Here is a 26,497-nt window from a genome sequence, read left to right on the forward strand (position 1 = left end):
CTGGCTTTGGAAGACAGTTTGCTTTCAACGTGACCACCAATTCCAAAATGCCCCGGTTATTTTAGGAACCCTACCCTCTTCCTCCGGAGCTCTTTCGCAGGACTTCTCTTGGACGGGTCCAGGAGGTAGGGTCCTTCCCGAGTCGACTTCCGCAGAGGTCCCTTTTTGTGTGCGGGGTCGTCCCCAGCGTCTGTGAGTAGCATATGCGTGCGGTTGTGCTGACTGCACTCGCAGGCTTGTAAATTTTCACCCTGGGAAATTAGCAACAAAGCCCGATCTGTCTTGTGGCTGCTTTGCACTTTCCGAGGGCGGCTGTACTTGACTGAGCTGCAGAACAGGCACGCGAGAGCGAGCGAGGGAGCCCGCGAGAGAGGGAGGGAGAGAAGGAAAGCAGAGGAGAGGGGAGGGGTGGGGGCGAGAGGTAAATAGTCTTAAATCGGAAGGGAGCTGCTTCTCTGTGGTCTTGACAAGCGCTGCCTGGGCTCCGCCGGCTCAGTAATAACTGAGTGACCTTTTCTTTGGCTGTATTATGTCTGGCTGGGAAGGGATTGCATTTTGCAGCTGAGAGCCGGGGCTTCCTTTAGCTCGGCTCCTCGCGTGCTGCTGGGGTAAGTTGTCTTGAGCCAGGACGGAGAGAGAAAGCCTCGGACTGCAGTTGCCTAAAAGGAGGACACCTGTGGCTCAGATGCGGTCAACACCATTACTTGGCGGATCCTGGAGGACCTCATTATTTTAAACTTAAAAAAAATAGAGATTCCCTCCCCCTCTTTTTTTTTTTTTTTTTTTCAAACAATGCTTCTTTTTGACCTTTCCCAAGGAGAAGCGCTACAAAGCAGCCACTGTGCTTTCTGAACGGCCTCCCCCTGTATCGCTTAATTGAGAAGGTAAGTGCAGCAACTGGGTGCACATGCGGCGGCTTATTTGTGGTGTGTGTGTCTGCGGGTGCGCGCGTGCGTGTGCGGATGTGGGTATTTTTTTCTTCCCCAGCCTCTCCTAATGAGGCATAAACTGGAGCTGCAGCCCAGCTCCGCACTGCAACTTTCACTCGGGCCGCGGCTCTGCTGAGACGGTTTTGTTTAAATCATGTGAGGCTTCATTATTTTTATGATGAGACATGAAATAGATGCAGGCGGAAGATGTTGATGGAAGGAGGGAGAGCAGAGCAGCTGCGGCGCGGAACGTCTCAAGTACGACTCGAGTGGATAATAGTCAAAGTTCACGAGGAACTGCAGCATTTCCACACCCCCGACTCCCGGGGAGAGAGGGGCGGGGAGAGTTTGGAAGGAGACGTTCGCTCCGGCCCGGCCCGGCCCGTAGGAAGGGTGATTCGGTCTTAGGTGGGTTCCGGACCCACTCCCCTTACTTGCTGGAATTCATCACCCCCCTCCCCCAAGAGTTGAAATGACCATCTTTGGGTGCTTATGGCCACTTCTGCCTCTCTCCACTCTGCCGTAATAACAAAATGCTGTTCCTGCAGGAAGGAAAAGTGACCGTCGGGGGGGAGGGGGTGGTTGGGGAGAAGTGGCGAGAAGAGAGAGGTTTCGGGGAGCAAGGTGCCTCTGTCCTAATAGGTTGAGATTCAGACTGATGCGGCACAATTTTACGGGGGCTACCCAGACTGCTGTTATGAAATACAAGTCAGATTTATGATCTTTTTCATATTGAACATGATATGCTATGCTAACGCTGCATGTGACAGTTTAATCAAATCCATTTGTTACCACGAAGCTAAAAGGGGCCGCTGGGATTTTGGGATTACGGGCAGAGTTAAGGAAGCATGTGGCTTTGTCATTCGCCATCATTTTGCACACTGCCACACTGCGAGGGGCTCTGTGTGTGCGCTGTGTCTCGTCTGGCTGCCCTCATCCCTTCCCCCACCCCCCGCTGCCGCTCCGACCCGCTCCCAAAGTGGCTTCACAATAGTCGGTCCTCGGTGGAGGCTGCGCACCAGGTCCGCACTTGAGCTAAATTTGAGAGACCCCCTTCCACTTCTACCTTTTGGGCTGGGTGCTCAATGCGAAGCTGCTGCAACTCAGGCACGCCTAAGTCAACTCATGCAGAAAAAGGAGAAAAGTTTTGGTAAGGTTACAATCTATCATAGATGCACTTTGCCGCGCTCGGCACTCTCGGCTGCTCCAAAGCCTTTCTGTTCTTCCGCTGCTTTTGTGTCTTTCGAAAAGCTCCGAAATATTATTGTTGTAACTGCTTTGAAAGACTGCTGCTTAAACCAATTAATCTTGCTAGGTGCAACAAATATTGCTACATTCTTTGCAAATCATCCCTGTGTGGCTGCAAAGACACAACCACAAAAGGCTGGAGCATAAACTCCTCAAGGGATTCTTTGTTAGAGTGTATGTATGTTTCTTATTTTTTTTTTTTTATTTTGCATGTGAGCTGCATCAAAATTGAACTCAGTCTTGCAAATCTCTTGTTGGCCTTTGCCAAGCACTAGCACTTTGCTGCCATGGTAACTGTAATTAAACTGATAAGAGTGGAAAAATGTCAGTATCTCTGAGCCTTGCAGCTGCATTGGAGAAAAAGGGAATCAAATTGGTTCCCAGCTCCATTGCTCAAAAAGGGGAGGGGGTGGTGGAAAGATGGGAAGGGGGGTTGGGAGTTGAAGGGGCAGAACAGAGTTAAGCAGCTCCAGTGCCTGAGATCTGGGGACATCTATTTGCATTGTTGTCCCTTAGGGGGCTGCAGCCTGTAGGGATGCTCTGGGCCAGTGAACAGAGAGAAACAAGCTTTTAGGCCCAATCCAGTTCTCCAATCGGGGCTGGGGGCTGGGGAGAGGATGAAGATGGGCAGGAGGAGAGAAAATCTTTTGTTTGGTACCTCTTGGCAATCGAATGGCTGGTGTTGGCCAAATTCTTTTAATCTGTGTCACTGCTCCCAGCTGCAGAACCTGCATTCCCATTTTAGCATCTTCCTGAGGCACCTCATCTCTGCCAACCCCCTTTATGTATTCCCTCTTCCTGTTCCTTCTCCCAAATTGTTCTCTGTGAATCTTCCGACGGGGACAAAATGTTTTCCATTCACTACGTGTAGTTAGTCCAAAAATATAAAAGACTGTGTCTAAGTGCTGCAAATCTTTTATTATGATTATTTTTTTAAACCCCTGTGTGTTGTGGAGTTGTGGTTACTTTGTTGTGTTAACTACTGAAGCTGAGACTGCGCGGATGAATGGCACAGAACAAGGGAACATAATGGAGGCAATCAACCGTTAGGCCGCCTCACAATGCAATCCAGGCAATTAAAAGCTCACCAGAGTTTAAATGAAATGGTTCTACTTATTTCTGCACACCACACTGCACAGGCTATTATTTATGTCTTTTTTTAATTATGATTTCCCTTAAACTGTCAAATAACTCAGAATGGCAGGGTCTCAGAGGCAATAAGAATTTCCCTCAGAACAATTTACATGCCAATCTAAAACTAGTTATGAGTCCTGATGTGCTATAAGCAACTTGTGAGATGTTTCTCAGCTCCGAACACATAACTCTACCCAGACGAGTTCTGCTGGATGGTGAAGGGAGTCTGCTGCCTGCTTTATGCCTGTTAGGTACATGGCAACGTGGTGACTACAAAATAGTGCTTTTTCTACAACTGTTAACTTGCAGAGTACTGAAAAGATTTCCTCTTCAAGAGAAAGGCAATAATGGTCCCTACTAGAAGGTACCAGGACGGACTGTCAAATATCAAACTCCTTTGACTCCCAAGGCCAAAGAGAATGTAAGAGTTTCAAATATTAATTGGCCTCTGAGTGCTAAATTAAAATGTCAGCACAACAAAAACATTTTGTGAAGACAAGCAGAGTAGTGTTAGTTGTGCCAAATGTTGGTATTCCCCGTCGTGGTTGCAGAGCATTTTGAATAAAGATAGCTGACCTTCCGCACTTGGTGTTGGGCACACAACTCAGGAACATAGCTTAGCTACAACTAAGAAGGATTTTGATTAAAAAAATTTCAGCTTTGGTGATATAAAAAATAATGGCCTTATAAATTGGCTAATTAGACTAGCTGGTCTTAATATATCTCTAGATATTTTCAATAATGAAATCCAGACTGTCATTTAGTAAATCACAGTTTCTCCCTCACCCCAGGTGGATGGTTAAGTGGCACTTGGGTGTGTTCTGTACTATAATTAATGGGATTCATTCCTTGTGGAACCTTGCTAGAAGACGGTAACTCGTTCTGATCAAAGAAACTTCATTTGTTAGAAGTTCTAGAGAGTGAGATTTAGCAGAGCTATCAAGGGTTATGATTAATCTACACTAGACCCTTAGCTCCTTCAAAGAAAAGGAATAGAAAGCAGGCTATAGGAATACCACCTGCTCTTCTGTACGAATCCAGCTGCCAGTCTGCAGCTCCGAAGACCACAGCTCCGCATATCATGCAGGAAGAGCAGCTACCCTGATGCCTCGCTGCCATTCCCTGCTCCATCATTCTTCTAGAGAAGTTCTTTTCTAATAGAACTTCAACATCATAACACCATCATGTGAAATTCATGTCCTATTTGTACATAGGAAAGTTACTCGGGTGTGAGAGTGGGGGGGGGGCCTTGATGTCTCTTATCAGTGTGATGAAAAAAGAACAAGATTGTAAAGATAATGCGGGTGAAGGCTTCATCCTAAGGCATCAGAGGAAGTGAAGAAGGTTTAGCTATTTTGAAGCAGGAAACACTCAGAAAACGCTCTAGATGAGAGCTTGGCATTTCTTTCTGGAGACTGTTTCAAGTGCAGGCACATGTGTCTTGTGTCCTTCTACATCCAAGTTTAAAACTTTATGCCTAAGAGAGGAGGCATAATAGAGCAGTGGGATCTCTGAACTGTAAGAAAGCCCCTGGGTCTAGCACTCAACTGTCACTCAGCTTTGATTGAGTCCCTTAACCTGTCTTCTGCCTCTGTATCATAGTTTGTAAAATGAGGGAATTTGGACATCTGCAGTGCTTTATAATGCTTAAAATTAGTTGTCTGATAAAGAAGAAGCTCTGAATAGTTGGTGCAGCTTCTTTAAAAGCTGGGTGTTTGACACTTAAAAAAGAAGAAACTCAGAGGCAAGTATTTTTTCACAGAAAAATTTTCAGTCAAGTTGTAACACCCATAGAACTCAGCTAGATTCCTTATTTATGATGGATACATAGCTCTCAATTATATAAATGTTCCTGTGTCTAGCCTAGTATGTATACAATATATGTATATAATGTATTTGCATATGGATGTTTGCATAATTTTATGTGTATATATTTAGGCCTGACCTGTTTTTTCTTTCATCTGTAAAATAAATAAGTGCATGTTTATGATAATAAATTACATAATCCTTTATTTTTAGTTTCATATAAAAGCATGTAGTATATAGTTAGGTAATCCGCCGTTAATAGAGACACTGACTGATGTTTGTGAGCATAAATAAATACATTTTTTTAAAATTTAACACAATGAAAACTTTGGAATATCAAGGACACAGGGGGAAGTATTTGGATGCAAACAAATATTATAGGATTGGTGAGCTTTTGGATGACTGTCCTGTGCACTTAACTCTAAACAGCTCCTCTGCTGAGTGAGATTTTGTGCACTTTCCTTCTCCCATCAAGCACATATTAAGTCAATTCTTTAACCAATGAAGAAAAACTCATTTTTGACTCCTACAGCTTGTGCACAGACTACTTTGTGAAATAGCTTTCTTTAAGATTGTTAGCCATTCATATTGTCTCCTGAAAGGAACTTCTCTGTTAGAGAACAGGGACACTATAAAATTATTTAACATTCCTTAACTCCGTGTGTATAATACCAGCTTACCATGTCCAACATGAATTCATTAATTTTACCACTTCATAGGTGTGACTTTATAAATGATTTAACAAGGACTCCACCAAGTTTGAGCCTCTTTGTTTCCAAAATTGAGTTCAGTTTCCGTACGATTCTTAAAAAAAGGACAAGTGCAACACACCTTGAAAAAGGCAATATGAAATATTTAAGTTGGCTTTGGATAGCCTGTGATTCTTTCTTGGAGTCCCAGCTCTCTTTTTTGTTCTTGTCTTCCTTTAGGTATACAAATGCTCTCAGTCCAGCCAGACACCAAGCCGAAAGGTTGTGCTGGCTGCAACCGAAAGATCAAGGACCGGTATCTTCTAAAGGCACTGGACAAATACTGGCATGAGGACTGCCTGAAGTGTGCCTGCTGTGACTGTCGGTTGGGAGAGGTGGGCTCCACCCTGTACACTAAAGCTAACCTTATCCTTTGTCGCAGAGACTATTTGAGGTAGGAATTCGCCTTGCATACCAGTGATGACTGGGTTAATTTTTAACGTACTTTTGTGAGTGTATTTTGGGTTTGTTTCTTTACTCCCAGCTTCTATTCCTGAAAGATGTCACCCTGGCAGCCTTCAGAATGCTGCCACGTGCCTGTTACACAAATGCTTGCCTAAGCAATGGCCAGGAACACACTTTCACCAAGTGTTTCCTTGTGCCTTACCTGATGCTCCTACTTGGGGACGGGTTGGTTATTCCACTGCCTGTGTGAAAACTGCCAGTTCCTGTCAAGGATGTGTATGGTAGAAATCCGCATACAAGATGTTTCATGAGAGCTTAAATGACAAGGTCCAGCTGAGCATAGCACAGGCTAACTCAGCGGTCTTTCTGATTCAGGTTTGTCAGAGAAAGTCCATGTGAAACTCTTAACTGGTGTTTATTTAGTAGTATGTTTATTGTACAGTTTTGAAAACTTTCCCCAAGTGTGACTGCATCTCCCTATTTCCCCCCACCCCCCACCCCACAGCATTCCAAGTGATCTTCACAAAGATAGCACTGAACATTGAACAGCCTCAGACTAGCCAGTAGCTTTATGGAACATAAAGTCAAAACCTCCATCATTATGGGGAAATGATAGCTACTCGCCAAACTGTAAACATCTGAACAATGCAGATGTTCTTGCGTCAAAAGCTATGAAGCTGATTAAACTTATGTCCTGTTAGTACTCTGCACATGGATGTATTTAAGAAAAATTATTTTGCTTTTCAGGGAACTTTGTGACTTCATTCAGCTGCAGATTACTTATATTAATAAAGTAGGATCTATCAAATTAGAGAAATGATATATGGCATCACTGGGATTTTCATATTTGATACAATTAATCATTTTTCTAGTCTAACATTATGTGATTTATTTTGAATTTTTTTTCTCTTATGACATAAAATTTATCAATCAGCAGTAACTCCTTGGTCATTTTGGGAGGGGTTTTCTAGGGAATTTGGTGCTGCTTCATATGTAATTCAGTTATTTTCAGCCTGATTCAATTTTTATGTATCAGAGCATTTTGTCTGATGAATGGTCACTGCAAGAGGGTGAATCCAGTGCTGTTTATCAGATTCTACCCTTTTTCCTCTTAGGATCACTTTAGCTGACAGCCTCCTGACTAATCATGACCACTTGTTACTACTTCTCTGTGTTCTGAGGGTACAAAACACATGTAAGGTGACTATAGAGCAGGAGTTCCCTCACTGTGGTTACACAGCTAATCCAAATTAACCTACTCCGTGAACTCTTTTAGATTTTTCTCTTGAAAATGAAAATTTTTCCTCTTCTCGTTGTGAATTAGAACCTGATTTCACATAGAATTTGTTTTTGCACTTAGGGACTTGACAGTGCTTCCTAGTTTTGCTTTATCTTTCCTAACCAATAGCCATGGCTTTTGGATTCTTTCTTTGACTTTTAATTTGGTTACAATTGCAGTACCTCAAGTGGATTCATGGAACAATAGTTCCAAAACAAGGAGTTTATAGTCTGGACAAGAATTAAAGTGTTCTAATAAGCAATAAAGACAAAAATTAAGTCAAATTTAGAGAGTTTCTTGAAATCTCTGGATACTTTTAAATAAAAAAGTACAAGTTTACCAATGAAATAAATCAGGTGTCCTGAGTGAAACTGTTTTTTGCAGTTGTCAGTATAATAGAGACCAAAGAAAGTAACCTTGTTTTGTTTTATTCTTCCTTATGGTAGTAAGAATAAGATATTCAACTGGTACTTGATAGTCTCAAGTAAGTGCATTGTTGAAGGGAATTTATCAAAATCGTTTTCGTCTCAGAACTCTTTTTCTCTAAAAGAATCTATATATTGCTTTTTGTGAGACAGCTTTTAGTTAGTTGATTTCTGATAGGCTCAAACTTTTAATTTTGTTACGTTATTTAAAATAGAAAAAAAGCACACTCTTTCAAATATAAACCCTGGTCCTGATTGCCAATATATTCATTTCTCAGAGTACAATTTCCTCTTAAATTGGTCATTACCACATTAATGGCCAGTTGTTATGTTAACAGCCTAAGGGTTGTTAACATTTCAGAGTAAGTTGTTAACAGCAAGCTTATCCCTTATTTAAACTGAAGGTTTTGTTGTATATAACATGGCTTCTTTGGCAAGGAGTAATTCATCAACACTTAAAAATTGCAGAAGTGAAATGGGGAAATAGTATGTGTGTAAAAGCACCATGTTATAGATTATGCAGCAGATGTGGTATTTAGTTTTATGTGGAAAGTATCTCAATGAGATTGTGTCTGTGTTTAAAAGGCATATGTCTCTGGCAAATTCAAATAGTCTGATTCTGTAGGTCATATAGACAAATACATCCAAGCAAATTTTATTTCCGGATTAGTTTCTTTGAATGTGTTTAAACAGACAGTCTAAAATGCGTATCGGGCATGCTGTGTGAGAGGCGTAATTTTAGGTAACTGATGAAAATTAAGGGAAGAAAGGAGGTGCACCTCAAATTGTTACCAATGAACTGTTTATTAACTACACAAAATCTCCAAGATGAGCAGTGAACAAGTAATATTCTATGGCTATTTTCCTGAGCCTCGAAAATCATTTTCCTCTTTTCCCTCTTAGTTTAGCACATTTCCTTCTTATATTTTGCACAGCCAATGCTTAACCATTTAAATATTATTAAAAAGTAGTTTAGTTTGGTTTGCAGGTCTTTGGATACTATGTTAATATCTTTGAGGTACAAACGAGCCATAAATAATTTACAGGTTTTTATCTCTCTGTCTAAATTACTAGGCATCTAAGTAAGAAAATGGCAAATAATAAAGAAAAAATAGTTTGCCTAGAGTACCGGTAAATTATGGGTTGTGGATATTATCCTGGGCCAGATAATTTTTTCATGTGTAGAGAAGAGTGAAGTAATTTTTGCCAGTTGTATTTAACTTCATAATTAAATTCTCCTTCCAAAGAGAACACAAAAAACACTTCTGCTGAGCAATGCATCTTGAAGTTCTAACATTTTCTTTTGCCTTGCTCTCAGTAGGGACAGGGATGGCATGTTTTTACAAGTTTTTTGAATGATGACTATAAGAATTTCAACCATAAGATATTTTCTTACTGCAGTAAATTTGATTTCTCTCAGATTTTTTCTCCTTTGAGGAACATTTAGCTATATTTAAGAAAAAGAAAAGAATTTTACATTTTATTACTGAATTTCAAATCTTCACATTCACTTTCCATAACAAGGCTGATTCAATATCTTTTATTTTTCTGTAGAATATAAGATGCATATGTCTGATGAGAGGGAATTTGCCAGTTTGTAGAATTGCTCTCCATCTTTCAAAACTCATTAGAAAAAGGAACAGAAAGATTGACTTTTAAAAACTTCCTCTATTAAACACGCTCTCTGACTTAAACTATGAAGTCAGTCTGCCCATTAATATTTATATACTAAAATCTAGAAATGTGTCTGTTAAAAATGTATCGAACACATTTATAGTTTTTTTTATTTTTAAAAGTTGTTTATGACAAATTAAGCATCTCTGTACCTTGAACTCAATAACACATAAAGTAGATAAACAATTGCAGTGTAAAACTAGCCAAGGTTTAGTAATGATGTTTAGTGACTGATAAACTATCATTCTATCATTCTGATTTCAGTTTGGAAAATATGAATAAAGTAGTTAATGTATAATCAAAATTTTAGAATTAAGATTTTATGTCAAGAGTTAAGTCAGAACTAAAAGATACAGCAAAATACCTCTCAACATGCAGGCGGAATAGAACATCAGAATTTACCCACTTAGGCTTTTGGACCATTCCTGCTTGTTTTTTAATTTAAGCCTGCAACTTCTTATTTGTGGTATATTTTAAGCATGAAGCCGATAAAGGCTCTATCTTGTATCTCAATGAATGGTGTCTTACCAGAGAAAGTACTCAAAGCTGTTTGCTGTGATACTTGCCATGGAAGCTGCTTATAGCTCTTCCTACATGAGAAGCTGAAAACCATCTTTTATAAAATTTAATGCAATTTGCTATTTTTACATTTGAGGATGATTTGTTTAAAATGAAAGTACTGGGGAAAAATGATGCTTCATGCTCTACCACAGTTGCCAATTAACAAAAAGGATTTGAAGCTGCTATACTGATTGCAAATTTTGTATGCTTTAATATCATAATGTGATTTTAAAATAGAAAATTAAAATTAAATGCTACATAGAGCAATAATCTAGCTTTAGTTTTCACACGATCAAAATTGGTGCCTCTAAATTTTTATATAAGGTTAAATTTATATCAGTACCTAATGCATGTTTGGCCTTAAAAGTAAATATGAGTATGTTGTTAATATTATTTTATCTGACAGTTCACTACACAGATTCATTTTTTGTGCTGACTGATGTGTTCATTCTGTTTTTCCTTCTTTGTCCCTTTTTAATATTAGGCAGTTGAAAACATCTTCCCTGGAAAGTATTACATTATAATTATTTGAAAAATAACTTTTTATTGCTTTAACTTCCGAAAAATTAATCTTTTCTATGGAATAAGACTCCCCCCCAAATAATTTTTTTTCTATGCGTTTCATTTGTGCTTTCTTAACACTTTATTATAGTCATAACTTTTTTGATATTTAAATGTATAAGCTAATCTTAGTATTATGAAATATTTTGACATCGGGGTGTATTATACTACGTGGCCCGTTAAAAATACTTGCTAGAATTCCCGGCAAATTATCTTACCTTCTTTACTGCTTTATAAAAAGTTGAGATTTTTAAGTCCATTTTTCTGTTCATTATAAGAAAGCACTATTGCATTCTATTTCAAACATTTTAGGCTATGTACCCACTCTTTATGGGCCAGTACAAATCAGGAGTGATAATTTTGTTTTGCACAAGACTTTGGAAGAGTGTCACCGTCACTTTAGAAGAAAAAAAATGGTGGATCCTCACAAGATTTCCTGAGTAACAATGTTTCCATGACAGTCTCTGTTAAAAATATCCCATCTACACAGAGAATCTCTTATTTGTAAATTTATTTATAATATCTATCCTTAATTCTGTAATACACCCATTTTCAGTGAATGAGTATTTAATATAAATATTTTAGTTTTGTGACTTTTTGTTTTGATTTATTTTCTGGACTTAAGATATTATCACTGATAATAACCCCCACCGCAAATATTAAAAATACAGAAATACTTCACATTCTTTCTCTTTCCTGTTTGTTTAATCTTTTTTTATAAAACATAGAATACTTCAGTTAGGATAGTCTTTGCACATAAGATGGATAAGTTAGACATACCTGACTTAGCAGAAAAATATTCTGTTTCTACAAGTATATTTAGGATTAAAAGCATCTGGAAGAACTACATTTGAGAATTGCTAAAATTGCTTATTTTGCACTTTATAAATACATAGAACTCTGGGAAAGAATCTCTATTTTTGGTTGCTCTTAGAGTATATCAAAGTAACCCAGCACTTCATTTATAAATTCACCATTAACTTCCATTAAGTGACTAATAATAAATTTTAATGCTATTTTGACTGCATAAACATAACTTATTAAGGAATCTCATTTTAAATATATGCTGAAAGTAGTAATTTTGTAAATGGTTTTGATGAATATATGCATTGTAGAAACATATTATGTAGTTCAGTTTTCTGCTTCACATAAAATTATATAGTCTTAAAGAAGAATTGCACCAACCTCAACAACCATTGTATTTTTTCTTATTACACTGTGCATCATTGAAATTGTATTTTGGTATTTGGTTTGAAAACATTTCCCTGTTCCTATGAGAATGTCTTCTCTTATTCAGAATTATGTACTGTAACCTCACCCTATCTTCCAAAAAAACTTAGCAAACATTTCTCACATTTATCAATAAATGGCAAAAATGTATGAATTGTAAATGTAGGACAAGATCTTGAAAACAAGGAAAGTGAAAATTAAAATTGTACTATTCTATCAGTCTGCCGCATGCTTTTAAAACAGCATTTACGTTAGCATGTTTCTTTAAAAAGTCATTTTTCTTTTATTTTTTAAAAATCGGTTTACAGACATGATTACTCCTACTGATTCAATGCATTTCCCTTTGTAAGCATCTAACAAGATGTCTGTATGAAGGTGTATGCATGCCTGCTGTCCATACAGATGTTGGCATCTGTACAACTTTAGAATGAGCTTTTGTCATAATGGATTTGCACCAAATCATAGTTTGGCAGGCTTTGAAACTTGTAAAATTTAGATACTTGATGCCAGCTAATTTCGTAGTATTGTAAACTGCACAGCACTGACTTATTCTGATAGGGTATTCACCATTCTAAGAGAAAAGACAAGTTTTATAGTACTGTGGTATGTCTAAATTTCTTCCCTTGCGATTTTTATCACCCTATTCTGTTTTTCTCAGCTCTGATGGAGTTTGATAGTGTCTGTTCCATTTGCATTTCTACCATCGTAACATACTTGCCTTGATGATTAACTGTATGTTCCCCTTTTCAAGGTATTTATAAGAAATTTATTTTGAAGTGGAAGTTACATTGTAAAGCAAGAAACATAGCATTCAGAGTTTTGTTTCTTACTTTAAAGAAATTTATTTCGCTTATTGGATTTTTTTTCCCCCATCTTGTCCATATGAATGGATAACTTTTCTCTAAAGGAATTAGGACCTAAGCATACTCTTACTATATTCATCAAACATATTTACTATACTGCAAACATAGTTTTTATATATCCCATATTAGTCACTTGGGCATCCACCTGTGCAGTTTTTGCTTCTGCCCTCTACTGTCAAAACTTCTTGATAGACTTTTTTCTTCTCAATAATACTTTTTTGTAGTCACATAATTTTTTTGTAGTTATGTAAGGATTTCATATCTTTTGCTGAATTCTTTTACTCCATGGTGTTAGTTTTTTTATGATACAAAAGTCTCTAGCTGTGGACTAGTTTAAAACAAAATCACACTTGAGATAAATAATCATCTCAGAATAGTTAGGTCCCTGATTTGAAGTTGGACAATTAACATTAAGCTTCATGTATTAAGTTAGACTCTAACCAGCATGTGTTGTTATGATTCAATGTAATATTAAAAACTCTCCAACTGGGCTTCTGGGAAAATAAAAGACTCTTAGGAATTAAAGATTATTTGCACTAAAGACATATTTAAGTAAAATTGTTATTACTAATGCAGTAAAGCATTGTCTACAGTAAACCCACCTTATTAATAAAAACATAAAAATCAGTTTTAGTAAACATAAATCTCAAATATGACACAGATTAGTAAGGGGGCAAGGAACACCCTAAAATGTGCTAATGATAACATTTAATAGTAATCTAAATACTACCAAGAAAAAAATAAATTCCCGCCTTATTTATGCTGTAGAAATCCTAACAGGCAACTTCAAGGGAAAAAAAGCAAGTTTTAAACATCATTAGTTTATTCTTATTTCTGAAAATGTTTAGAACGAGCCCATGCTTTTATTATAGCAGTTCCAACAGAGGTGCATACCATTTTTGAAATTATTTTGTTCTCATTTTTGTTTTTAAAAGATTTTGAAATCTCTTAAGTAATGTATTTTGATAGATTCCTCACATTTTCACACACAAAAGATAAGGTCAAGACTGTTAATATATCAAAATACCTTAGGGCATTGAGTATGATGCTTATTTTGTGTTTATTAACTGCTCAATAAAAATACATTCTGATCAACAGCCATGCATTAGATTGGGTGAGATGAGTGATTAGTACATGTTCCTTGGCTGGGATGGATGAGGCGGGGGTGGAGAGGTGAATGAGAAAACAGTCATAACTTCTAACACTGAAAATGAGGACTAGTTGCAATGGGCAGGTTTATTTGTATTTTACAGGTGAGAAGTTCAACTATGCTATGAACATAATTTTAAAGCCTGTAAGTATTGTGTGTGAATATCCGCTGAGGGATGCCTGTGTTTTGGGAGATACAAAGGAATAATAAGTTATTGTACTGCCTTTGAACTTATAAACTAGTATTTTCTGTGGCCATTTATTAGAGGAAAAAAAATGAAAAAGGTTCTGAGCTACAAGGATCCCTTCTTTCCACAAGGTATTCCTGCTGAATGGCTAGGATTGGGGTTTATATTTATGATTACATGCTTTGCTATCTCTCTAACAGTTTCAGAATGAAACCATTTAGTTGCTTAACAGATATTTGAGTGCCAATATTTCATTCCTATAAATAATGAATGTAGACTCATATTTCTAATTGATTTTGTATAATATATAAATACAAAGTTATTAATATTTTACTATGTAAAGAATAATGTAGTCAGTCTGAAAATCTTTGGAAGAACTTAAGGGCAAGTTGTTTTTCAAATTTATTATAGCTGAAATACTCACCATTGTCAAGTACATAAGTAAAATATACAGAGTTGTGTGTGATTATATTACTTAGAACCAGTAACAGAGAATGAGAAGAGGTTTAATCAGGAATGATTAGGAAAACATTTTAAGAAGGGGGGTTATAAATAAAATAAAATAAAAATTGTGCTCTGTAAAAATCCTTTCGTAAGCAAGTAGTCCTGTTAGAAAAGCTGAGCTTCAAGCTTCTTAGTTAAGTTTTAGATGCAGACCAAGATGGAGTTAGCTCCATCACGTTCAAACAGTCTGTACCCTTTTCCTCTTACTGCAGATATTGCTGCATTAGCAACAGAGGTACAACTGATACCTCTTTTAAAACACTTGGCATCCTTGTTCCCCATTTTCCCCTCAACATATGTGATTATTCGTTATATTCTAGTTATTGTACAAAGCCCTAGATACAGCACTGCCTAAAACACAGAAATAACTCCTTCCCCTGTAGAGGTTATATTCTAGTTAGGGAAGCAGATAATCAACAAAATACGTATTGAGTATGTTAGGAGATGATAAATACTAGAGGAAACATGGAGCAGTGTTAAGAGGTTTGCAGGCATGATGAACATGCCTGTGTGTGTGGTGGGGGATAAGGATGTGAAAGCTTAAACAGGGTAGGCAGGGATAGCCTTGTTGAGAGTGTGACTTGAGTAGAGACCTAAAGAAAATTGAAGGAGCTAGCCATGGGGGTGTATGTAGGAAGGACATGCTGGGCACAGGAAACAGCTGGCCCAAAGACCTTGCAGTGGAAGCCTTTCTAATGTATTTGAGGAACATCAAGAATGCTAGAGTGGTTGGAGTGAGCAAGAGAGGAAGAGATAAGGATTAGAGGCAGCCACCATGCAGTGCTACTGCCTTCTTAGTCATTGTTATGGGCAAGAATGGCCCTATTCTTTCTAATTGTCAGGTAGGGAAGTGGTAATACTTCCATCTGAGAACCACTGTGAGCTTACTCAGGCTGTTCTAGGTGGAATTCCATTTGGGATTATAGAACTCATCTGCTAAACTGAATGGAATTGTTTTTATGTATTTACTGGTAGTTTTTTGGGGGGAGGGATGTCTTTTTATTCGGCCTCCATGATGACCCTGTGTAATTAAGGAATAGTTATGAAGTGTGTAGCTTGAAATAGACTATAAAATTCAGCCATTGGACTGTTGCTATTTCATGAGAGATGGTATAGTTGTATGTTTGAATTTAAGTTGTCATATCTACATACCTCTACTGATATGGTTAATGGAGTGTTTGTGCATCATCATACTTCAATATCAAATACAAAGGAGGGAGTTCCTGTCATGACTCAGCGGTTAACAAACCCAACTAGCATCCATGAGGACACAGGTTTGATCCCTGGCCTTGATCAGTGGGTTAAGGATTAGGCGTTGCCATGAGCTGTGATGTAGGTCACAGACGAGGGTCAGATCCAGCATTGCTGTGGCTCTGGCATAGGCCGGTGGCTACAGCTATGATTCAACCCCTAACCTGGGAACCTCCCTATGCTGTGGGCACAGCCCTAAAAAGACCACAAAAAAAAAAAAAAAAAGAAAGAAAGAAAGAAAGAAAAGAAAAAGAAAAAGAAATACAAAGGAATGTTGGCATTGATAAACTAGGACTAGGACTGCTAACAAAGCATGCATGAAGGTAACACCTTGGCCAAAGATGTCATTAGATTCTGCCCTGATCACAGTATAGTTGATATTTTTTGAATACTTACGTAATAAAAATTGCAAAAATATGGAGTTTTCAAAGGCTGCCAGTTTCTACTCTTGAAGGGAAATGTCAGTTATTCTATGCCTTAAGGGTAATTTTTTTCATTATTTTTAAAGTTAGGCCAAGTCTCATTTAATTAAATTACTCTTTAGTAGAAAACATTTAAAATAACATATTTGCTATAATTAGCATTAGTGTTTCCAAACCCAGCATTAAGAAGAAATACATCAGGGATATATTGTTATTTAAAACAATTTAATCACATTCTTGATGAGATGAGGCAAATGTTACATCAGTGTTGTTCATACTTATGTTTCTCACCCCTCACCTCCCCCTAGTTCATTTATTTTAGTTCCAATCAAGAAGAGCAAGCATTAATCCCTGAAACAAAAAGATTGATATCCATTCTTATTTGTGAGAGTGGGATTTGGATGCAGGAACTGTCTTAAAAATTTTTAAAGTTAAATGTAAACTTTGTATATAAACCAAAGTACTTGAACCTGTATTTAAAATGGCTGGGATGTGTTATGGGTCCTGGCTGAGAAGATGTGCCTTGCTGTGTATCTTGAATCTTACAAAGAGGCAGGGGTGAGCTTTCAAAACGGTGGTGCTCTATACTTCATGCACAAAGAAATCCTGAACATACTTTGCGGAAAGCTATGAGGTAGGGGCCAAGTGACTTTATAAGTCTTATTTCCTACCGAGTGTCTGTCTGTTTTTCTGATACAATTTTTAGCAGCCCTTCTATTCCCTTTGGTAGATGGGACATCTGTTGTAACTGCCACCTTGGCCGGGTTGAGTTGAAGACCTGCATTCCTAGCTACTTACTTTGTGTCTCATCTACCAAAATAGATTTATTTGAGCTTGTTTTTAAGGAAAAGTCACTTGATCTTGTGCTGACAGGCTGCTAGGTGTTTAAATAATCTTGTCAATGGTGGCTATTAAACTAACCATTATCTTTGGAGTAGAGATCACGTGCTATTTGACTTACATGTTAAATGCTTTGTTTTCTCAATTAACTGTAGGTTGCTGCAGTGACCTGAGAAAAATTTTCTATATTTTGATATTAAATTTTTTTTAGAAATATTTTTGATTTTTCTTTGAGGGCTTATCTGCTGAGTAGTAAACACAGCCTTTCGTTTTCACCACAACTCAAGTTTTTCACTGTGCTTCTAAAGTCACAAGCTCATTCTATATTTCATTTTAACACATACAGTATATTTTAGGTCATTTCACTATGTATTTCTCATTATTCTACCAAATTGGGTATTGCTCCCCACAGCTATCATTAATGGCACATTAGTCATATATGACTATTACGATGCATTCATCTGCTGTTTTTGCCTCCTGTGATATTACTTTATAGTGAGAAAAATGTCATATCAGTCCTTGCTAATTCCCTAAGCATCTCCTGAACCAGACAAGGTTACATCTAATCCTCAGGTTTTAGAGCCATGTCAAGTAGCATAATGGTGAAGCATCCACATCTACTGGATCCTTATTCTGCTACATCCTTATATGTTCCTAGGCAAGTTACTCAACCTCCCTAAGCCAAAGTTTACTTATCTGTAACTAGGATTAACAGACCATTCATAGAGCTGTCAGGGGGTGTCAGTGAAACACTGTAGGGCAAGAACTCAACACACCGACCAACACTCCAATATGAGCCTCTGTTGCTATGAAGGAAGACTTGCCCTGAGTTATGAAGATAAGATAGTTGGAAAATTAAACATGAGGAGAAGATTAAAGCGACAGATTACGATGAGGTTCCAGAATGATTAATAATCAAGAATTTGAAAGGCTACTAGCATTATATGATCTTTTACCAACTTTTCATCTACAGAGAAGATAAAGAAATGCTTAAATACCATGTGCACCTGAAGCCATATAGAAAAAAGAATTTAACAGTGAAGATTATTAGAATCTGGAATGTGTCATTAGATGGAGATTAGAGTGTAGTTTGTATAGAGTAAGATGAATTTGAATCTTTGGGGGAAATATCGAACATGTGACTTTCTTTGTAACTGAGGTGGTAGTTTTCTCAAATGTCTTATATGCCCACCTTCTCCACACCGTGGCATGTGAAAGTGCTATGGCCTTGTAAAATGTTATATTTAATCTCCCATAGAGTAGAATTACATATAAAATGCTAGCTTGCTTTAGATTTCCTTTGTAGACTTGATTTTTATATTTCTTTTCTCGGGGGACAATTGAATGCCAGTATCTTACCTGGTATTCTTTTTCTCACAGTGTTCTCTAAACATTTTGATTATATACTTTTATTCCTAAGGAAATTTTTGTGAGGACCCTCAATTTAAATTTATATATTTATAAATCATCAATTCTCCACTGTATTGTTTTTTAATTAGGAAAACAATGCTTAAAGGCTAAGATAACAAATAAATAGGCTCTTCATTATTGAAGCATCCCTGGAATTTATGCACCCCCAATTTGAAGAGCACCATTATTTTGTAATAGCTTTTAATGCTTGATTTAAAGTTGTCTGGTCGGGATATGTGTGAATAAAAGGAGGGAAAGGACCAATACTTGAGAAAAGAGTTGTGAAAGAGACAAACGGTGGTGTTTGAAAGAAAAGGACTTTCTAAGCATGAACTAATATGCCTGACTCTGCTCATTCAATATTAAATCAAGGTTTGCTTTCATGAGAAATGTTGCAGTGCATGTGGACTCTTTCTAATGCTGTGCTACAGCCACTGGCAACATTAATATAAGGCAGGGTTTCTCTTCCTCCCTGGCAACCCCCCATTCAGGACACAGTGAGATTTTAGACAGATAAATGCTAAAAGAACCCTATGTACCAAAGGCAGTGTTTACCGCATGTAATACATATCATTGTTTGTCTCCTGTAGTGAAAAATACTTGTGTCGTGCTGTTAAAATGCACTCCTGACAGACCAGTGCTTGCTATTATAGGGTCCATTGCTTAAAAAAATGATACACTGACAGAAATACAATTTAAGAAAATTTAACACCAAGGGTAGTCAACCATGTAGACTACTATTAAGGGGCCAAAACTCAAGGCCAGGGGTTTATTTAAAAAGGAGGCACAGTTTATTTGCTAGTAGTAGGCAAAGTTAAAAGAAAAAAAAAATCGAACTTGAATTCCTTGCTCTCTAGTCTGTAGAAAATTAATGAAAGCAACAGTTCAATAAGATTTTATTGCAGAAATGTTTAAGTGAAACATTTTAAGGAGGCTTCAGAATTTTTAAACAGTTACTTACCATTTACGAAGCTGTAACACTGCGGTGCGTAGCAAATTGTTAGCATTGGATCCGAGGCACACCCAGTGATTTTCTTCAAACGTGGCATCAGAGCTGGTTAATCTGAAATCACTTTGTTCATTTCGTTTTTGTGTGTGTAGCTTATAAATACATTTGAGACTGACACGTCAGCAGCACCCACAATTATTACAGTTTAAAATGTAAGCTATTGCCCAAGTACCCTTATGGACACAATTTGGTAGTTAAATGCATTGGATTTGTAACAAGGCCTTTCGAGAAGGAAAATAACCAAATATGAGATGTGATGGGATATGTTGGAGTCAGAAGAGTACGGAATGTACTAATGAATAAACTGCTCCTGAAGGATGAGAAAGCATGTGTTTTCAAGCTTTCACATGGCTCTCTTATTAGGGGGGAAAATTTCATGAATTTAGATGAGATGTATTATCTAATTTTACCATTTTGAAAACAAATCTGCCATCCAATAATATTTGATGCCAACTGTGTAGGGATTACATGTCCCTTTGGGAGGAGGGTTACAAAACTAATGCAATAAATAATCTGAGCTTCAAGGAGCTTAACTTGGGTATCAGAGAAATAGAAAAACATCCTCCACTGCTATGGAGAATCCAGATATGTATCTTACATTCTCTACCCCAATCATGCAGTCTTACTGCCACATGCTAGGATGGGTCTAGGGAAGCAATTGATCCTAAAAAAAGGATGTCCCAAGATGGAATGCAGTGCCTTTGCGGATAGCTCCCAGAATGCAGTTGGCCTGAATCTGACAATGTTATACAACAGATTTTTCTGTGGACAGGAAAGGTGATTCCTGTTGTCCAGACACATTGTCCAGGGCCTCCAATTAGGTGGCCAGTTGCAACCGACCCAGAAATGCTTGCTGAAGAAGGCTGTGATCGTCTGTTCTTCATTTTTGTCCATCTCTTAACGTTTCTGAAATTCCTTATGGAAACTTTATCACGGTGTAGTATCTCTGTCCTTTTTCTTGCCAGAGATTACGACTTCAAATGCTGCTTTTCAGTACTTACTTTTTAAGAAGTGCTCTGAAGGAAATCATATTTATGGTGGATTGATTAGCTGAAAAACTAGATGTTAAACTATTTCTTCTGATAGTTTTAAATATATCCTTCGGATCCCTTCAGAGAGCTATACACTTGACCTTGACCCCTCAAAATCTTTCACAGAATTGTGCATCAGAGTTTCACCATTAGCCTCCATTGCAGGAAATGTTTATAAGTAGCTGCACAGTTCAGTATCTTAGGGATGCAGTTGTGGCTTTTGTTTACTGTACCACACAATGTCCTACAGATTCACTGTTGAAATTTCCCCTGATCTTAGAAAAGTTCCTGGGATGCTAAGTAATTGAATGGTGTTTTTTTATGAGCCTTGTGGGTCAGCATTGCTTACATTTTCTCTTTTTTCTTTGTCTCCTAGGAAGCTCGAATCCAAATTTACTTTCTATTTCTCCTAACTGTTTAGATCTGCATGATATGTTACTATATTCTTTAGACTTTTGTATTCTCCTACCCATACTTTTTCATTATCCTATCCAGAGCTATTTATTTAATCTGAAGATGAATTTTGAATACTTGCCATGAAGGAATAATAATGGAGAAAAAAACAAGAGGTGGGAACACAGGGCCAAATGAATGAGAAATACTCAAATAGCTGAGTGAGAGGAATTTGGAAAAGGGAGGACATGATGAAAGTAATTATCTGATCTGAATAGTGTACATAAAATATTGGTGAATTTGAACAATATTTGGAGCAGTGTTTGAGCTCACTCTGTAGGATGAGAATTACAGCAGATGTAATCCTTTCTTAAATTTTCATCTTTATTGCATGGTGGTTATTTATCAGAGGGTTAATCCATTATTTTAATATAAATATGTGTATGCAAATCTTAGTTCATAAAGCAGTAATCAGTAATTTATTTTTTACCATGGTACTTTGATTTAAATAAAATAGTCTGAACAATTATCTCAACAAGGGCTAAGATAGCAATTGCAAACCCAAATGCCCCCAAGTTCTAGAATCAATAAAGGAAAAATAATGTAGTAAATTGGGACTTACATGTCCCATCCCAAGGGAGCAGCTATAACTCTATTTCAGCAGAACATGAGCTTAATACTGCTGATTTCTCTGGAGAATCTGTATTTTTTTCCCCAAGATCTTAACATGAAATCACTTGGATTTAAGATATTGGCAACTAACTCTAATGTGGTACACAAGCATCATTTGGTAAGCTTTTAATCGTAATCCTAGAATTCCTGTTTTATTTATTTTTCTATTTATTTATTTATCTTTTTAGGGCCACACCCACGGCTTCTGAAAGTTCCCAGGCTAAGGGTCGAATCAGAGCTATAGCTGCTGGCCTACACCACAGCCACAGCAATGCCAGATTTTTAACCCACTGAACGAGGCCAGGGATCGAACCCTGCATCCTCATGGATACTAGTCAGTTTCCCTATCGCTGAGCCACAATGGGAACTCTGAATTCTAGTTTTAAATACATGATGAGGCCCTTTAATCCATACAGTTGGCTGAAGTGCTTGAAAATGTTTTCTAGCATCCTGAATTCTTGAAAACAGAATCACCATCCTGCATCCCACATATACCCATTTATATCCCTGCTTCAGTAATCTCTTGGCAGATTTTGAAATCATGAAAATGAAATAATTTAAGTAATCAGAGTGGGTGAGTTACACCAGCGAGAACCACAATGGGGAACACACTACTCTTGGGGAGTGGGAGGCAGTCCCTCCTGAGAAAAGAGTTCTTTTGCCTCTTCTTGAACCTCATGTCCATGGCATTTTCCCTGGGATTAAGCAGTATATTTTCAGGGACCCGGTGGTACCAAAGTTAAGACATTTGAGGCCATCTGCTTCTAAACAGGCTGTTCAGCCCTGCATTTATTCATCACTGAATGAAAAGCAAACCCACTGCCACCACCCCTTCACCCACCAGTGTTCATCCTAACCCTCTAACTTCCACCCCTTCCCCCTACATTCTTGCTGCCACCTCAACTCAGCCCATGTCCACTGGGTCCTCTGTCATTGTCAATAATCAATCTATGTCTATAGTCTTTTAGCTTTTTTCATCAAAAGATTGTCTTTAACTGAGTTTCATCATTGCTTTAACTGAATTTTGCCTCTCCTTTGAGGAGGTGGTTTTCCTTTCAGCTATCAATAAGGCCACAGTACTAGTTGTAAATCCCACATTCCATGAAACCAAAAGAAGCTGGCATTCTCTTGGATACACACAACCATCTCTACTCACTAATAAAAATTCATCATCCTCCAATAAAACTCATGAAGTCTGGTTATACCACTTTTTACCGTTTCTCACTGCTGTCATTTCTCTTTTGCCATAATTGTAAGAGACTTGAAAAGGCTTATAGTTGACCTATCTGAAACCAGTCCTAACTTGTTGAACCTTCTTAACCTTACAGAACATCAGCCCTGCATTCCTAGGATCACATACAGCTTCTTGTCCTAAAAGAAAAATATTCCAGGAGTTCCCTGGTAGCCTGGTGGTTAAGGATCTGACATTGTCACTGCATTGGCTTGGGTTCAGTCCCAGGCCTGGGAACTTCTGCATGCTGTGGGTACAGCCAAAAAAAGTTCCATCTCAGGACTCTTAAACTCTGTAATATCATCTTAACTCACTTACAGTACAGCTGCTCTTTGACTTCAGATATTCAGCTCTTCCATTATGTCTTTTTCTCCTAATTTGGCCAAATATATCAGGCTTCTTGTCCTTCCCTGCGAGCATGAACCTAACTCTTGGTCATTCAAGCCCCCTTCCATCTTCTACCATCCTGCCCTTCCATCTCAGTTCTCACCAAGTTTCTAGTCTGCAAATTGGCATTGGTATACCACTCCCTGTTTTTCTACTCCAATAGTGTGGCTAAGCATTGCTGGAAGCAAGCAAAGAAAATATAGATTGATGCTCCTGCAACTAATTGGCTTTCCTTTCACCTGACCTCAAGGGATGAACATTGAATTTGTACTTGGCCACCATCCTTGCCCATGACCTTCAACAGCTCTACTGAACATTCAGAGTTCCCCTTGAGGCCCTTTCTTTGATAGTTGTCCTGTCTCTTTGTTCTCACCAGATGCCTTTGCTGCTTCCTTCAAAATTGAAGCCAACAAGCTTGATGTCAGTCAGCTTCTTACCACTATTTACATTTCATCTACATTTCCATTTATCTTTATTTTTTAATGGCCGCACTTGTGGTATATGGAAGTTCCCAGGCCAAGGACTGAATCCGAGCAGCTGCAGTCAGGCTCCTAACCCATTGTGCCACAGTGGGAACTCCTCCATTTATCTTTAACTTCTTTTATCTTGTCTTTGTGAATGAGGTGTTCCTGTTCCTTTTCAGTTCAATTCTCTGTCCTTGGTTCCTTTCCCTCCAGTATCCTGTGGGTCTTCTTTTTGTGACGGTTCTACTTTTTCTTTAGTATCTTTAAAATCTCCTTTCCCATAAACTTTTAACTCTCAACGTATGAATATATTCAAGACTTTTCCGTTCTGCAAGAAAAAAGCTTTATCATGCAGACATGGATTGGTATTGTCCAATTCCTTTATTGTCCAATTTTTTTTTTTTTTTTTTTTTTTAGAAGACTAATCTCCCCTCGCTGTCCATACTTCTTCAACCTCATTCACTTGTGGTCTGGTTTCTACATCTAACTACTCTACTGAAATTGCTTTCCTTGATATCTAATTGCTGAAACTAATGGACATTTTCTCAGGGGTCATCTTACAGTTTCTTTTCCTTTTAATAATGTTGATCACTCTTCTTTAAAAGCTTTCTACTATCTGGGATGCCATGACCTACACAGTTCAGATTCTTTTCTGCATGTCTCACCCTCATCAGACACTTAAAAGAGTGAATAAAAGTACCTTAGGAACACTGATCTTATATACTTATTTTTCCTGAGAGATATTATCTCTCTTCCCAGTTTTAATTCCTCTCATATTGTGACAACTCTTAAATCTCTACCTGCAGTGCATTAACACTTCTCCAGGCTTAAGCCCTGTCTGTTCGGCAACTTCCTTGGCATCTGCAGTTGAATGTGACACAGGAAACAGACAATCTAAAACTCAAGTTATGCAAAATTAGCATAACTCTAATATAATATTGTAACCTTATAAAGATAATATAAAAATACATAGAAACTAACTGCATTTGTGGTTAGTACTTGAAAAAGTGTTAGCAGTGAGTCTATCAGTGTATAAAATTAATAATACACTAGGAACAGGTAAGATTATTTCTGGAATGCAAAGAATGAACACCAGGACTAATTTCAACCTAATTTACTATATTATCAAACTAAAGGAGAAAACCATGGCTATAGCAGTATGTGCTCAAAAGGTAATTGTTAAAATTCTGCAAAACATCCAGCTAAAGAGAAGTAAGAGGAAGTCAGTTTAAATATGATTAAGAACATTTACTGAAACCTAACAGCAAGTATATAAAATAGTTAAATACTAAAGTCATTTCACTAAAATCAGGAAAAAGTCAGGGATGTCCACTACTGCCACTTTCATTCAATGTTGTCTTAAAGGTTCTAGCTAAGGCAACAAGATAAGAAAATGAAGTAACCAGTACAACAATTAAAAAGAGAATTATTTTCTTTGGAGGTAGTTAGGAAAATTCAAGAATTAATAAGGAAGTTTGGCAGAGTAGCTAGATAAAAGACAAAGTAAATAGAATTTGTAGTTTTACTCTATGCCAAAAAGTGACACCTTGGAAACGGAGACGAAAAGAAATTCATTAAGAGTGGTAACAAAACTTTAAAAATACATAGGCATGACAGGCTAGCATTTATATGAAGAAATATTTTTAAAGGAAAAATGCTAAGAAAGATTGTCCTCTTATTTTTCTGTTTACAAATACTGGGCAAATATAGACAAATTTCAACTAGATAAGGGTAGAGGTGTTATAAAAGCAGTGGAATTATGAGGGTTGGTTTTAACCTTTTGAAGTCAAGTCAATGAAGTGAGACTCAGACAGTGGCAAATATTTCTTGAGGATCTACTCTCTTCCAGATATTCTTTCAGAGACTGAGGCTGTAGCAGTGAGAAAAAAAAAATCTTTGCCCTATATGTCTTATATTTTTATGCTTTTTTTGAGTTATTTTCCACCAGATGGGACATGTGCTGAGTGCTTTACAGATGTCATCTCATGCAGCTTTTGCAAACACATTATACCCATTTCAGAGACAAAGGTACTGAGGCACAGGATGGTTGGGTTATTCAGCTGAAGTTTCCAAGGTCCAAGGGGCAGTCTGAGGTAACTGTAGTCATAGTGTGCACCACGATGCTGCCTATACAAAGCAAGAGAACTCTTCACTCATACATCTGTGTCACCTTTTAAAGCTACTGGTATACCATTGCTAAATTGCTAGTTAATTTGGTGTGTACCTGGAAGAGTATAATTAAACCTATACCTGGGAGGGTATGAAGTACCTACCAGGAAACATGTCATCAGATACCTTAGATTTTAATTCTGTTCTGAGGCTCACCAAGTAGTTCCCTGAGAAGCCTACCTGTTATTTTCTGGTAATAATTTTCTGAACAAAGAGAAGTTTCTACTCCTTGTTTTTGGTTTCTTAAGCCTATTGGAAAATAGCCAACCATTTTACAATGGTTTCTCTAAATGTATTAATAATGTGTATGAAAGGGAGTATATATATAATTTAATGCTAGAAGAGAAGAAATTTTGTTCTCTTAGAAAAAATCCCTGTGGAAGTTTATGACCTTTGTAATCAATGCTTTAAAAAAAAAAACTAGGCTCTAGAGAGTGTTTAGGTTGGAAAAGGTCACCTATTTGCGATGATATATTCTGTCAAGAGTGTGTATAAGTGTAATATACTAGACCT

General features: G+C 37.5%; 1 protein-coding gene across 9 annotated transcripts in view; it reads left to right on the top strand.

Annotated features, from left to right (window-relative positions):
• LMO3 (LIM domain only 3) overlaps positions 1-26,497 on the top strand; it is a 62,023-nt gene that overhangs the window by 3,179 nt on the left and 32,347 nt on the right. The window contains exons 2-4 of one of the 9 annotated variants that reach the window (XR_014845112.1): positions 1-192; positions 818-884; positions 6,047-6,260. The exon at positions 1-192 is cut by the window's left edge and continues 8 nt beyond it. Coding sequence is in view for 8 of the 9 variants with exons in the window: in XM_085024363.1 (XP_084880489.1) it covers positions 2,102-2,351; positions 6,047-6,260 (464 nt within the window). In the remaining variant the exon portion in view is untranslated. 9 annotated transcript variants of the gene reach the window in all.

The sequence above is a fragment of the Sus scrofa genome, chromosome 5 (assembly GCF_054392235.1).
Source record: "Sus scrofa isolate SSC_HxYL_T2T_F1_AM1 chromosome 5, Sscrofa_HxYL_maternal_Yorkshire_Landrace_v2.0, whole genome shotgun sequence".
NCBI classification, from domain to species: domain Eukaryota; kingdom Metazoa; phylum Chordata; class Mammalia; order Artiodactyla; family Suidae; genus Sus; species Sus scrofa.